The sequence below is a fragment of the Neodiprion fabricii genome, chromosome 1, assembly GCF_021155785.1.
Source record: "Neodiprion fabricii isolate iyNeoFabr1 chromosome 1, iyNeoFabr1.1, whole genome shotgun sequence".
Classification (NCBI taxonomy): domain Eukaryota; kingdom Metazoa; phylum Arthropoda; class Insecta; order Hymenoptera; family Diprionidae; genus Neodiprion; species Neodiprion fabricii.
Window position 1 is genome coordinate 27,283,081 of NC_060239.1, and position 16,474 is coordinate 27,299,554.

At 35.6% G+C, this 16,474-nt stretch overlaps 1 protein-coding gene and 1 long non-coding RNA gene across 6 annotated transcripts in view; one reads left to right on the forward strand and one right to left on the reverse strand.

The window, feature by feature from the left end:
* LOC124174408 (protein bicaudal C homolog 1-B) overlaps nucleotides 1-16,474 on the reverse strand; it is a 44,742-nt gene that overhangs the window by 18,098 nt on the left and 10,170 nt on the right. For 4 of the 5 annotated variants that reach the window (XM_046553551.1, XM_046553562.1, XM_046553571.1 and 1 more), the window contains exons 3-4: nucleotides 15,021-15,064; nucleotides 3,334-3,403 (exon numbers count right to left, since the gene is read on the reverse strand). In XM_046553551.1, the coding sequence (XP_046409507.1) occupies nucleotides 3,334-3,403; nucleotides 15,021-15,064 (114 nt within the window). Of the gene's footprint in view, nucleotides 1-3,333; nucleotides 3,404-3,512; nucleotides 4,087-15,020; nucleotides 15,065-16,474 lie in introns of those variants that run through there. The other variant, XM_046553578.1, reaches the window with a different exon arrangement.
* Nucleotides 2,135-3,946, forward strand: LOC124174435. Its single transcript, XR_006868934.1, has 2 exons — nucleotides 2,135-3,093; nucleotides 3,269-3,946. It is a non-coding gene; the product is annotated as an uncharacterized LOC124174435 (long non-coding RNA).

Below are 16,474 nucleotides of genomic sequence, written 5' to 3' on the forward strand. Positions count from 1 at the left end.
CATCATACCTGTCTCAACTTAAAACGTGATGTATATAACACAGTAATAACAAATTACACAATCCCCGCAAAATATTTATATTTTATCGAACACGATATCTTCTCCGGATGGTATGAAAAGAAAGAAGTTATTATTATTACTGGCCGAACGAAAGAAGAAAAAAAAAAAAAAAAAAAAGAAAGAAATTCTGCTGTGACGCGACGTAATACGTATCATGAAACAAACACTCATAGTTGGGTGCAAGTGTAACCTATACACCGTGTTGTCTTTGTCGAGAATTTCTACTTTCAAACTGCACTTGCAACAGCAGAAAAACCGGGAAATGATTATTTTTTCTTCCACATAATAAACAGGGCGTTATACGGAATATTCTTCGGAAATGAATGAAATATCCGTAGCATTCTCATATATATATATATATATATATTTGTAATCGTCTTTTACATATGTTATATGACATGGTTTATTTGCAGCATATATATATATATACATATACGATGAACGGAATGAAAGTCGACGGAACTTTGTTCAAGAACATATCCGTCAATGTAATAATACCTCGTCTTTTCGGTGCACGTTTCAGGATGGTTGCAGAGAACAGAGAAACTGCTGTCAAAGCTTTAAACCGACTGAAACCACCGTCCCAAATACCAAACGAATTATCTATTTCAAGAGTCAGAAACGCTGCGAGATTCGATAATGTTGAGGGCGAAAGTTAACACCCGCCTCGAATAGAATAGGTTTGAGTATTTAAACTCTTGCGTATACGTATACGCGGATAGGAGAATGCATCCACACAACACCTTGGCCTATATTATATATTAGCGGTATAGGTACAAAAAATTTTAAAACTTGCGTTAAAAATACGCGCGCCTTTCGCACCGACGAAAGTATGACGTTATATATTAACGATTATTAACATTTGATATAACAGAATATTTTTAAACAAGTATTTTGTAGTTCGAATACTCCGTTGAATAATCGATTTTTCGAAAACGACATCAGCTGATAGTTGCGAGCGGCATCGGGTCTACAAGTTGTAAATCAAGTGTGCATATTATCGTCTTCGGGTAACGAGCTTCGACGTAAAAGTTGGATATACTCATATAATTGTCATTTCAGCGAATGTAGGCATATTACTGTTCAACAAGCGTAACCGCTAGCCGACAGGGAAGTGTCGGTTGGTTGAAAAATAGCGATAAAGATCACTGCTCGAAGATTCCATTTCGAATACGAAAATGGAAAATACTGGAGTTGTAAAGAAAATCTTATGTATTCATGTGTCGTTTCAAATTGCTTGAAAAATCATTAAAATTCCAGCAGATTCGTTCGATTTCATTCCGCGACGAGTGAATTTAAATAGCAAACAATTTTCTACCAATAACAACTAAAACACGTTCTTCTAATCGTTATATCTTTGATTTGAAAAAACTACCCCGATATTGTAAATGTAGAAAAAAAAATTATTTTATGGAAAATAACCTTCCGAATAAAATGAGTCATCGTAGAATATAATCGAACGGATCTATATCAGATTTTAAACAATTTCACAAGCTCTAAGCAGCAAGCATTGATATCTAATCTTTCGATTATAATTCCGGTACTTCATATTTTTGTATTTTAATAAGATCGACGTAGTTTAGGAATAGAACGATTTGTCAAATTTTGTGATGTACGATTATTTCGTAATAAAATTGATAAAATGTATCGACTTTTATCCAACTGCAACTTCCTAAATTTACAAATATCTCAATTTAAGGCATCGATTGTTTGCACCTTCCTCAAAGCCCGAGCCAACTTTGACGAATTGCGATATCGGACACAAGACTGCCGCCAACTTCTTCGCATATTGATTTCCTGCTGTTCCGAAAAAGAACCGCTGATTCTACGCGATGTACAATCTCGTATCGAGAAACCGTTTCGCATGGCCAGGTCGAAAGATTATCCCAGTAGACTTGCGAAGCGAGAGGTCATATATATATATATATATATATATATATATAAACACACACACACGTATATATACACATAATACACGTAGTGAAAATCAGGAGCTAAATTGGTGATAAATGAAGACACAGAACGGATGATAATCCGGGCGATTGCCTCTTCTGGCGATCGTAATAGTCATCTCTACCAAAGCTACACGCGTCACGTAAATTTCCACTCTATCTCGAATGCATTATCGTAAGCAGCAAGTTGTGCGTGTGTTTGCACGGAAGACCTCGGCCAGCTGATACGGCCTCAGTGCTCAGGGAATAGTACCGGTGTCTGATTGTCAGCAAAGAGGAAGGCACGAGGCGAGTCACCGAAAAGTTTCCACGAGCCTCTTCCCTTCTCCCCTGGATATTCTTTCGAGTCGTCGCGGTTGCAACGGTTAGAGTAACCTAGTGTTAGCAACGGACTAAGTGTGGTAAGATTGTTCCTGACGCAACGCTCTTCTGCGTATATTTTATACTTTCTACGCAGATGTAAGGCGGTACCACGGTAAATAGGCGTAACGAATTCTCAGCCTTTATAAACTTTTTCACGAGGCTCCAAGTATAAACAAACTTTTCTTGCCATCCTGTCTTCCGCATTCGAACAACTTCCGATAAATTTTCATTGATGGGAATAATCGTAGAGACGAAGGAAAATTCGAAGCGTATCAACGACGGCCATCTTGATTTTGTGCATCAGCGTTTCGTGGCATACGAAATCATTCTTAAGTAATATTATTTTTCTTATATTCAAAAGTTTGACTGATGATTCAGCGGACTTGCGCTATTTCAGGTAAAACGTACGTGATTTGACAAAATTTTCGATTTTTATACCGTTAACCCTCAATTATTCCCCGGCGCATGTAAGTATCCTTTATGTTTATGTTAAAGGGCGTAACTTGGATGGTACGAACTTCGGTTGAAAGGAAAAAAAAGGAACTGAGAAAAAACATTTTTGAGAATTACGATCGATAGAAGGGTTCATCCTAATTTCGTACATAAATTACACCGATTAAGTAATGGAAATTTCCTTGGTTGTCGTTGTCCACCAACGCGTGCCATTCGACAGATTCAACGACTTGATTGGTGTGGGTTTCTACAGCGTTGACGCTAGGTATGTCGAGTGGAAATTTTCCCAAAGGAAATTGCGCAACTCCTTTGATTTATACACAACTCAATGGCGCACCGAATAACTAACTGGTACAGGTCATCTCTGAAGTTATTTTGTACAGATAACTCAATCTTTTAGACAATTGTCACGATAAATCAATGAGTTCTACTACATATAGGTATATACCAATGACTAATCGCAAGTACGTACATTCGCAATGGGATTCATAAGAGATACACTCACCTTTCTTTGACTTGGCACCGATCTTCAGTCGCGAAGGCCATGTGATGAACGTATTCGTTTCTTCCATAACCTGGAAAAAGAAGACGATAAAATTCCAACGTTATCAATCGTACGAAGATACGTGAAAAACGGGAAGATACGCTGATTCATATACTACGAATTGTTATAACGATCATTACCACGGTCATGGTCGGTAATCGATGAAATCTTTGCCAAATTTTCCCCTTCGATGCGAAGTTCGAATGATTAATCCCGTTGGGATCCGGCGTAAGTGTTACAGTAAATTTGTACGGTAGTTGAAATTATACAACGATAAATTTATCCTCTCGATATTACGAATGAGGTAAGAATCCAGCGTTTCAACCGACAAGTTTTTCAACTCGGCTATTCTTTTCCTGATGAAAAATTGGCCAACACTAATTATCGTGAGCGTCAAAAGCCGCTGATGTCACTTTAGAAAGCACAACGACGTGATGTTAATTATTTTTTGCAATCAAAGCGTACAGAGCTAACTCTGACACAATTTGTGTTTCTCGCGAACAAGTCGCGCAAGAATAATAAAAAAATTTCAATTACACGGGTCTAAAAATGAAGCACACTTTTTCCAACACCTCTGCAGGATAAAACAAAATGCACGCACAAAACGTTTCCAAACTTCTTGAACCTCGCGCACTGCATCGCCGATCATAAACGATCAGCGCAACGTTTCCATCAATGTAAAAAAAAATTCCACCCGTCGAAAAATATCACCAAAGATAGAAAAAAAAAAAAAAAAAAGAGAGAAGATATTCAACAAAAAAACAACGCCGTTCGATAAAAAATTAATTTCCCCCTCCACCAACGCTATATTCAAACACTTGTAATGAAAAACACAACGCGCACTACTCGAACCTTTGTCAGCTTGTTGCTGCACCCGACAAGCTGTAAACTTTTAAGTTTATACACCTATAATGTACCAGCTATCACAGGTCACAATTTCTTCACTTATACTCAAACGCGATAAACATATGCAACAAAGTTTATATACATATGTATATATATATATATATATATATATATATATATATATATTTATATATATATACAGATCAAATTAGGGAAAACGTGCAATTGCAGCACAGGAAACGGATAGGCAGCGAAGCGGGTGGAGCTGACAACTCGCCTCGAGCACTTCGCACACGACTGACTAATACTCAAGATAATGTAACGGGTTGAGAGAGTTTCTCCGAGGCTACGTGTTCCCCACCAACTATACTTATTTTATACCTACTCAGCTGAGCGAGCTGCCTCCCCCCCCCCCCCCTCCTCTCTCTCTCTCTCGCTCTCTCTCTCTCTCTCCCTCTCTCCCGCCCTCTTCCTTTTAACCGGGTCGTCCGAAGGAGGAACACGGTGCACTGTTGCATTGCAGGTACAAATGACACGATATAATCATCCGAAGGGGATCGACGTGCACCGTGATCTAGGAATTTAATATTGCCTGCGATAGGTATATTAACGGTCTTTCCGGGTTACCATGGAAGTACAAGGTATGAGAATGGTGAAAAGCTTGACGGACGAGGATGAGAAGATGATAAAAAAAAAAAAAATTATACCGAAATTCGGTAAAGTTTTCATCATTCATTTTTATGCACATGAGGCACAAATATACATGTGCGTTCTGAGATTCTGTTGCTTTTTTTTCAATATCATTTCTGGGTACTGTGACACTGAATCATATGAAAATACGTATTTTAGTATCGTGTACTTTTTCAATTACGGTATATTTATATATACAGTTCGGAACGTTCTATTTTTGTATTTTTGTAAAATTTTTAGCAATACAACTTTATGGATACTCAACGTAAAACTGGTTCGTCATAAATTTAATAAAAACTATCGATATTTGGCCAACCAATTTCCGTAAGCTCCCTTCGAATTCATTTTCAATTCCTCGTACTAATACTGAACGAATCTAAAAAGTCAATACGGCAAACTTTTTTTTACGATTATTGCATAGAGACGTGTGTTTAGATGTGAAACATATTTCAATGAATTATATAAGAACTCGAGGATTGTGACACTTTGCGAAATTAAGGATAAATTGAAAAAACCGTGCTAAAAATTCCTAGTTTATTTGTCAATCTTGTCTGCTATAGGTATAAAATAATGAAGTTACGAATCGATGGGTATTCAAAAATATGATCACAATTTATTTAATGACGACGAAAAGTAATTTATTGACATTCGAGCTTGAGCACAGAAATATTTTTCTAAAGTTATTTTGTTACATAAAAATTTGCATAAACCATTCAGATCCATGTACAAACGTGCTTGTTGCGTGGATAGAATATCTTTTACAGAGACTAGGACATCCTTTCCACATATGTTAAACCCCTGCATCTTGCCCACTCTATTTATAATATCTCTACGGATGCACAGCTCTGATCGAAGAAATGCTTCTTTTATGGAATTTAAAAAAATGTCTCTCGAACGAGATTTAAAATTTCTAGCTTCCGATTTAATCGAATTTTGATTTTTCGTAGAATAAGCTTAGTTTTATTCAGCTCAGTCGGAGCACCGTTCATTTTCCCTGACCGATCGAAAGATTCCCTGACTGATTTCCTATCTACTATCTATAGCTGCAAAGTACCTGTTTTACAAATGGTCATGGCCAGGGAATAATTTAGCCAATAACCTCAACGGACTGCCATGCCGATAAAACGGCTTTATAAATTATGACGTGACGAACTGTAAAAGTTTTTCGGATAGACGAAAACGCGGCGCACTTCAGCGATAACGACAATTTTCCATAAAGCACGGTGTCGAGTAATGGAGAACCAACGACTCGTCGGAAATAAAGGTACACGTCATAGAATTTAAAAAGAGCAGACACGTCTTCTAACTTCATTTAGACTGTAGATGTATTGGTCAATGAAATTAAAAGGAGATGAAAATCGCTTCGATGATATTACATTATTCGCAGCCACTTTGACGAGTCGACGGAAAATACAAAAATTCGCCCTATTCTCTGCAGCTGCAGCGTATTTTCTTCCCAATGCATCGATAACGATAAAGTCGGATTAATTTTCTTATGCAATTGAATTCAATCTTCCTTAAAAACGTTTGCATGCAAACAATTTTAATTATATCACTTCGGACGTTTATTTGTACAGAGAAAGAATTTCTTGATTTTACCAAACATGTCGATAAAATATGGCGAAAGGAATGTTTTTTTATTCGAAGAAATGTCATTCGATTCAACGAAAGATTTAATCATCGAAATGCTGACTTGGCTCTGGAAAGGTAAAGAAATTTGGCAAGTTTTTCATTACGACCCGAAGCTTGCCGTTATAAAATACACGATATAACAAGGTTTTCCATCCATTTTCTCTGTCGCTTAGTAAGTACCGTCTTATCGGTCACTCTACTTTTCAAGATAACGTATCGAACGCAAAATTCACGCGTTCAGGAACCATAAAATCGTCAGTTAAAATCTTAACAGAGTCACATCGGCCGTGCAAAATTCGATAAACTTCAGGCGAGTTATAATCAACGCTCGCAGCGAATGATATAATTAAATTCATACGTCAACGGCTTAAAAACGTACCTGACCTAATCTATACGGAATTTGCTTGTAGTAATATACATATTATATGTAACGATATCCGGTTAAACAGTGCTTGATGTACCTGTATGATGCGATAAGAATGGTTTAGTCCAGTGTGTGGGATATTTCCGGTTTCTTGCCATTCGCTCCTCACGTTACAGATACAGGATACAAGTTTTTACCTGCGCGTAATAAATCAGTGACACATTTTGGCGTCGCGATGGTGTGTAATAAAAGAAATGGGAACAAAAGTATATGTCGTGAATAAATCGCACACGCCGAAATTTCTTTATTCTCAATCATAATCGTGACAAAACCCGCGAGAGGGTTTTGTACCTTCTATGCCTGTATATAACGTCAGCGTTATAACGGTGCGTTTCTAAATTCAGGTACCTGACGTAACAGACAAGTTCGCGAACATTTTTTTATAGAAAATACATTCTGATCGAAAGCTTTGCAAATACGCTGCGAATACCGTTTATTTTTTATCGATTATCGGGTCGTACGAATATCGATATCAATCGATATGCGACGGTGTATTCGAAGTTCCGTTAAATTGGTACAAATAAATTTCTAGCAGACTTACGATTAAATAAGGAAGAAAGAAATTGGCGAACGATAAGTACGAAGACGAAATGACAAAAGGATAAATAAAAAATCCGCACAATTCGATCAACTGAATAAGATAATCGTTTTAAAAATTGTTTTAAATTTTTTCACCAAGTAAGAAACGTTTCAGGACAAATTAGGTTACGTGCAGCAGTCAAGTGAAGCGAAAAGTGACGGTTACAAAGAGACGACGGTTCAAAGTTCTGTACGATAAGATGAAATTCCTACACATAAGTGGTGTCGATTCTTTCGCTTAAAATTTTTCATTTTACACATAACAAATTTACAGGCTACTCGATTAAAATTCACTCGTCAAAAGTCCTCGCGTCGAAACTTTACTTGCCACTGTACATTAAAAAAGGTCATTTATTTTTGCGATGTGATATCGCGTTGTGGAATTTTTACAATGCAAGCAAAGCCCAGGCTGCAAATTTTAACAGGCGGTTTCAAGATGAAAATATATAGTAAATAAATATAAGCCAAGATTGTTATTCGGTCAAAATACGCGTCTCTGTAAGTGGTAAATATTAATTATTTTTTATTCGCAAATTATCTGTACTGTAAGTTGGTTTCTCGCATTAACGATCATCGTCACGTTACCGACACAATCTGCAAGTAGGTATAGTATATTGTTAAAAATTTGACTGATCAACGCATATATTATTTGCAACGAAAAGAGAGCGAGCCTCTGCAAGTCTCTAAATGATAACAATTGTGTTGCATTCTTAAGGGAAAAAAAAAAAAAAACATTGCCTACATAACGTATACATAGACACAATGTGTACCCAAAGCACAGGCAGAACAAACGTTGTACCAAGGAGAACAGAGTATACATTACAAAATGGTATATATAATATTACAGCTTGTGAGGCTCTTTTTAAAAATATCCTTCCAAATGCAAGTCGCGTGGGCGGTCGTACGACGATTGACGGTCCGAATGTTGAAAATTACTTTAAAAACAAGAAGAAGGAAAGATTCGGTGGAAAAAAAAAAGTGAAAAGAAATTTTTCTTTTTCTTTCAATAAAAAAAAAAAAACAAAAAAAAAAATAAAGCCTGACATTGCAAACGCATCGGCATTTGCTGTATTGCAATTGCAATAATATTTACTGTTATTGCAAGTATACCCATAACACGGGTCTTCCGGCGTAAAGAAAGAAACTCGAACTCGTGCCATTTTATAAAATTTACATATATTAGGATGTTGCACGCAGAAATAATCTGCGAATTTCCATCGTGGCAACTTCTGAAAAGTTTTTTTTTTTTTTTGAGACGAAAGAAAGATTCTCTCTGAGGTTGAAGGCCACTTTAGACGCAACGTAGAACGCTCATCTTTGGAGAGAATCTTTATTTTTTTTTTTTTTTTTCGCAACACCCTAGTATATTACATATATATACAATAATGCTTTAGTAAATTATTCAATCGCAAAACGCAGTTTTTAATACGTAAAATTTGCAATTTTTCACTTTTTTTTAATTGTATATCGTATACGACAGATCAACATCCACATATCAAATGAAAGCTCGTTTCTTTATTTGATTTTTCAGACGTTGATGAACAAGCGGCGATTGGAATGCGAAATATGTACTACAGTTTGACGTCACAAGGACCCCGCATCGTGTATAATCAACTTAGGTCATATTAATATGTTCGAGAAGAGAGCAATAAAAAAAAAACGAAAAAGGAGAGAATTAAAAAAAAGGAAATCACTACACGAACTCGATTATTTGTTCTAAAAAAAAAAAACTAAGCTCACGAATGATTAAACAACGTGAAAAATTCATGCTGTAATGATAGGAATCTACGTAACACGTGTATCGGGATGTTTCTGTAAAAAATGAATGAAAAGTTTGTTTGGGTTGAAAGAAAGTGTCTGGGAAAAAATGAGGTCTAAGTTATGTGCAAGATCGTATTACAAAATAATCAATTATTTTCTCCCGATCATTTCAATATGATCAATTAATTATCAAACTCGATTAATCGCCGACTCGATCGTTTTTCCTCACAATCGGTTTTTGTTTTCTATTCCCATGAACGACGAAATCAAATATCAATGCGATCGCAATATCAATTACTATCATTTCCTGACTTACTAATTACCTGTTCGATATAATAAGCGAAAGATAAATGAATATTTTTATCTGAAATTGAGAAATATGTCGAATGAAAGTATAAATTATCAAAAAAACTTTTCCTTTATTAAGCCTACATACTGAAATTTAAGAAATTTTGGTTTCAAATGTATCGGTTCAAAAAAATATGAAACAAGCGATTAATCGATTAATTTTTGTCGATTCAATCGAGTCGTGTTCGATTATTTTTTTGGACCCGACTAATCAATGCATCGATTATTTTTAGCTCAGTGGTCATCGCTCACATTGCAGCTGTGTATGTACAGAACTCTTGTACAACCTGATCCGAGTGTATTATAGGATAAACATGTAGGTAAAACACGTCAACGTATACATGTATACATAACACACGCGGTATGTGTATGTATACAGTACGATAGAGCCGCGCGCGTTGCCAGGCATCGTCTTTTGCGCACGGAAAATTTGACGGAAATTTACCAAGTATAACTATACACGGTATATAGTTATTTCTCGTCGTATGATTAATTAATTATTCACCTATGCATGGATAAGGTGCACATGTATAGGTATTAGCAGCTCCGTTGTCTGTTTTTTTTTTTTCTTTTCGTAAAACCAATAAGTATCGGTTAGCCTGATATTACGTCACAGCGTGAGTATCGCCAATTTGTAAATGTATGTATAATATGTATGTGTATAATGTTATAATACCTATAGACGTATTAATTGTGTTGTAAGTTAATAACTTGTAGTCGGAAAGTAAAAATAACGTGTTAATTAATTTCGAAATCTATTATACTTGCATATACGCATGTCTATGCATATACTTTTCACCAAATTCACTGCCTCGCGTAAAGCCTAGCCGTCTAGAAATTGGAATTCGGCATTTTTTCCATATTTGGGATCGATAGGTCAGAGGTACGCATCGCACCTTAAACCAGCTGCCGCCAACGATCGGCTGTTTGCAAGGTACTTAAAATTCACTCGCGTGTGACGATGAAGTAATGTAAATGTGTAGAAAAAAACACCTAAGCTTAATTATAGAAAATAACTAAATATCCATCGTATACCGTCAACAGATGTATCAGATAAGATTTGCTCCGTTTAATATACGATAGGTAATAAAGTTATACGTATATGTATATATACGTGTATAATATATTTAAGATCCAGAAACGATTAATTTTTCGACTGCAAATATTGAATCCGAATTGAACGACCTGAAGATAATACGGCGATAAATGTTTAATTTTTTTTCAATCATTCATTCATTCGTTCACTCGTTTTTACTTTTCGTTCCACTTGAAATAGTGACAAACGTCAATCGGCGAAAAGTGGACAGCCGTTAACGCTTCCGAATTTATAATGATAAAGAGGCATTTCATTCTGCGGAAAACGAGTCGAACGAGCCGCAATGTCTCGTAACGTGACGTCATTTGCTGACATCATATATTAACATAAATATATATGTATGTATATATATATATATATATATTAAGGACGTAGAGATATCGCAAGTGCATTCGATTTTTTCCCCGTACGTCTAAACCATAATTATTATCCTGTTTTCGAAAATTTTGTCCTCTTCTTTTTTTGTTTTCTCTCCTACTTCAACATTCGGCAAGGAAACGGTTTCCCTACCAAGGAAAAGAAAAGAAAGAAAAACGAAGACGAAGCAGAACTAATAAAGAGGTTAAATCGTCAAGATATTCATCTATAATATTTTCATTATGAATTTTCACCAAAACGTGATTGAAAATTCATACCATTACACAGGTATAGAATCAAAAAACTGCACAGATTTTTTTCATACTGTTTCTTTCAGATTTTTGTTCACTGAAACCGGGTGAAATACTAAAAAAAAAAATTGATGAAGCCAGGTTTTTTCTTGAACTCATTTAATATCCATTAGAGTGAAACTCAAGAATAAATAGAAACAGGGAAACAGAAAATAAAAAGCGGAAGCGTGTTCGGAGAAATATCAAAGAGAAGAAGTGAATGTTTAATAGAGAAAAAGAATGAACACGGAATGTTAAATACATTTCATGAAGAAAGTGCTTGTTTAGTTTTATAAGAAATATTGTTTAGTTCGTTGTAATGAAATGGTGTTTTTTTTTTTTTTTTTGCAAACACCTCGTATTTTGAAAAAATACCGTACACGATGGAGGAAAACGGAAGTAATTTTTAGATTCAGCAAAATCGAAAACGTAATATTTACCATCAACATGCCATGCAGCTGAAATAAAATATTTTTTTGCAGACCTGTGTTATCCGTACGACTGCCCTAATTATTACTTTTAGTGGCGAAAAAAGATTTAAGGAGCCATTAGTAGGCAAGTAAAATAGCAACGTCAGCTTCCGATATTCTGGTGGTTTGTGCAGGCACATATATCTGACTATACTTTTATATCGCGGAGTCGCAAGTGAGCGGTGAAAAACGAGTATGAGTTAAATCATCTGCCACAGAAACTCAAATACGATCACTCTCTAGACGATTATGAATTTCAAATTGTCGTGCAAAAGGAAACGCTTAATTCTCTGCCGACTCTCGTTCTTCCTCATTTTTTTCTTCAACGTTCATCAATCGACGTTATGCAGAATTAGAAGCGATGCACACATCAATCTCCACACGTTTCGAATCATGGGTACAATCATTTATCGACGTCTCAAATATACGCACAAATACATACATCACAGATGCCTGCGTATATAAGACATTGAAAATTGTTCGTTTTAATTGGTAACATTATATTATACTCGGTCACGTCAAAAACTCGATCTCGAAATGCGGTTCGGTAAGCGATCAAATTCCAAGCAGTACGGCATAAAAAAGTCGCCAAACTATCCGCAGGATCCGAATCGAAATCGCGAAGCATTCTTCTTCGCAACATGTTAAAGTTCGAATTCGAACAGGAAAAATTGAATAATCTCAAGTTGGACTTCAATATTGGACCGACATATTTTCGCACCGAAATTTCGGAACATATTGGATGTACAGTCAGGTCCAAAAATGATTGAAACAAACTCGTGGTAAGGTAAAGATGTAAGCAATATCACTGATTGTGAGACTATTCTAAAACAAGTGCTGAAACACTGAATTTTAACTATAAACACCTCATTACGTTAAAAAAGGTTAGAGAAAAACGCATGTTCTACAATTTCTTCACCAAAAAATCCATATCGTTTTTTTAATTTTTGCCAACTGATGATAAGTTTCATTTGTATTTGTAGAGAATTCGAATGAAATCCAATGTTATTGATCAAAATTTAAAAAATTATCCAAGTTTTTTGCTGAAGAATTAACATTTCTCTGACAGTGTTAAGGACAAGATGTCAACAATTAAAGTTCAGTGTTTTAAAAATTTTCGTCCTTATCACAGGGACTTTTTTTTTAAACTAATAATAAAATTAGCCACGGTTGGACTTTTCCGACGTTTGTTTCGCCACATTTTTGTCCCTGACTGTATGTTTGAGTCATACAAACACTGACAACGAGTACAATACGATAGTCGAGTAACGATGATAAGGCAGCAGTCGATTCCCCTTGAATATTATATCTTGCCAAAACTCTCAGTTGTCATATTATCTGCGAGTCGGTTTAAGACACTTAATGCCAAGTCATGCCGTGATTAAGTATTCAACACCGATTACATGGCAATGCCCCAACATTTCTACGCCACTGTCTTAGTTGGCCACCGATGACGTAATTACGCAAAGTACGTCTGCATCGTGTCATGTGCGTAAACAGTGCATTTACATCACACGTATAAAAATCGTGTCCTGTACGCAATACTTATTATACACATACGCGTCTAGCAATAATTATCAAAATTATGATATTTATTAATTATCCTGCCACTCTCCCGTGTTTCTATTCAATTTCAATTCGTTCGATTAAACATCTTTCGAACAAAGCTAATTCTCACACGAGATACATGGAGAGAGAATTGATACCCATGATTAATTGTATTGTCAATAATTTACAATTATTGTTGTTAATTAACATTTCAAAGGTTAGTAGAACTTTTGAGTTTTCGTTGGTAACACAATTTTTTCTGGTCAATTTCCGCTTCAATATTTATTTTTCTTCCAGCGGTAATAAAATGTCACGAGTTCTCGAACAAGAAAATGGATGGGGAAACTTGTATCACCCCGCTACCTGTTATGAGGAAGTTGCGGTTTCGTTGGGAATTCATTATTACGCTTTCCTAATCGAGGCCACGTGGTATTCTCAGAATTAATATGACGTTTTATTCTCGGCAAATATACAATCGCGGTATTACCTTCGTCGTTGTTGAATTTCCCGCGTCATCCTTTAAAATATAAACATGTGCACAATACAACAATTGCGAACCTGACAATTTGCTGCTATGTAGAAAGCTGGATTGCGTGAAAATTTCACCGCATTGAAAATCCACTTGAAATTGTGCAAACGATGTTTAAGTCATTGGTATTATGCATATCTATAATTAATCTTGGAAAAAATTGAAAGGAAAAAAACCACAGCAAATAACGAGGTTGAAGTTAGTAATGTTGTCGTAACGAAACGTTGGGGAAACAATCACCATTTTCTTAATTTTACAATAATTTTGATGGAACTAAGTTTTCGAAATACGAGTGTGTTCTTTTAATTACGGCTTACCGAAATTCAGGCAGTTCCAAAATCGTAAAACAACGATTTACTTCAGCATGAATCATCGCGATAACACTAAATTGGCATTAAGGTAATTTAGTAGTTCTACCTGTACCGACCTAACAAACTTAACCTTTTTCTTTCTATCTTACTGAATGCTTACTAAATGAGTAACTACCCTAAATGCCGCCAACAAAGAGCGATTCATCGTCGAAATTTGAAACCTTTCCGTTCCTTTGTTTACTGAATATAGGAAGAAATGGGGTGAGTTTACTCGGTCGGTAAAGGTAGAAGTACCGTACGACCTCCAATGAGTATTTAAAGTTTACAACCCACTTAAGCTCATATAAAGAACAGATTGTATTATCCGGGATCAATGTTTCTAGTAGAGGTCTGCATTTGTCATTCGGATTTAGGAGCATGCAACACAATGGCAATTTCCTTAAAGTGTCACGTGACTTAGGTACCCTGTTCGCTTCAGGGAAATATGAATATGTAATTTGATATGTATGCAAAGTTCATAGTGTAACGGAATGTGAAAGTATAGTCGTAAATGTAAACAGATTCGTAGAACGTAAAATTTGCAATATTGGTCATCAACGCGTACTTGATATTTACTGTATTCCGCAATCGCTGATCGCTTATCGCCCTCGAATAAATCCATATAAATAAACGAACATTATGTAATCCATACACGTTGTGTTTCAATTTTGTGTATTCTTTTCTTTTCATCGTCATCAGGTGAGAAATTTTCAACAAATTTGACTCACCTTGTGAAAAAAAGTGTCAGCTGGTTCCGGTGCTTCATTGTCACCTGAAAACAAAAAAAAAAAAAAAAAAAATCAAAATAACACATGGTCACTTAGATTCCCATAACTTCATTGTAAATATTCTCTTCGTACACTGTATATACAAATCTTGATTGCAGAACGTTTCGGTAAGGTCAAAAGCCACACAGGAAAAATACCTCGCGAAATTCTACATATATAAGATGTACGGATATGTTATACATAGGAAAATTTTTTTTTCTGCTGCGTGATCAAGCGTTCTCTTTTTCACAGTTTCCTAAAATCATTGAATACGGTTATTTTTAAACTAAGAGAAGCAGCCTTATAGCGGGACTCTCGGAGAGTTGAAGTTTATATTACAGGAATACGAAATGACAGTGTGGGCAAGAAACTCGGAGATCCTGCTTGATATTTAGAAACTAAATTCACCGCTAGATATTTATCATGCATACTTAGAATGGTTTGCCAATCGATTTCATCAACATTTTTCTCTCCGTTTCACACGACTATAGTCACAATAATTGATAACACAAATTCCAAGTCACTTTGATTAGAATTAAAAATTATTTCCAAGTTTTTAAATATAATTCGTTTGAAAGAAAAAAATGAAATAAAATAAGAAAACGCAAAAGAGCGACAGAAGTTCAAACGCAGGTTGAAACGTGCGGTATGAGAAACATATGAGGAAATATTTTTTCTAAGCATATTTTAGCAGCGTGAAAGTTGATATAAAAGTTTGTGCAACTCGTTTGGCCTGTGATTTTGGAACATTACTCTGTAATAATTCACGTGATGTTGCAATATATACCAGCATAGCGGTACATCGTAATTACTACTTTCGATTACCGCAGGTGAATTTGCTTTTGTTAATAAAACGAAGAAAGAAAGAAAAAGGCCTCGAGCTACGCGCGAATATTAACGACGTCTACGTAAAACGAGGTGAATAAAAAATGAAGAAAGAAACCGCAAAATTTCACAATCAATCGAGTAAAAATACAAGAGAAACGTCTAAACGCATAATATACATAGATATACGACAAGCTGCACGACGTGCTCGCATAACTCATATGATTTTTTTTTCAACACTGTGCGTATGTTTGGATTAGCTACCAAGCGTCTGTTATTCAACGTAACGCCTGTGGTCTAAAAATAATTCTTATCGCTTCGAGGCAACCTTCAACAATTTTATTTTACAACTTATTATCAAGTAAGTACGCATTCTGAAGTCCGGTCAGTTTGGTCTTGAAAAATTTTTGTGAGAATAATGCAACGCAAGTTTTAGTAATTATTGCAGGTAAGAAGATAAATGCAGTTGAACTCTGACTAATTTATTAGTTTAAATGTTTCGATCAACATTTCTTGCCTCATTTTAGCGAGGCGTGCGGTTTAATTACCCACAGTGATAAAATTTGCCGTAATTGTCTAACGGGAGAAAA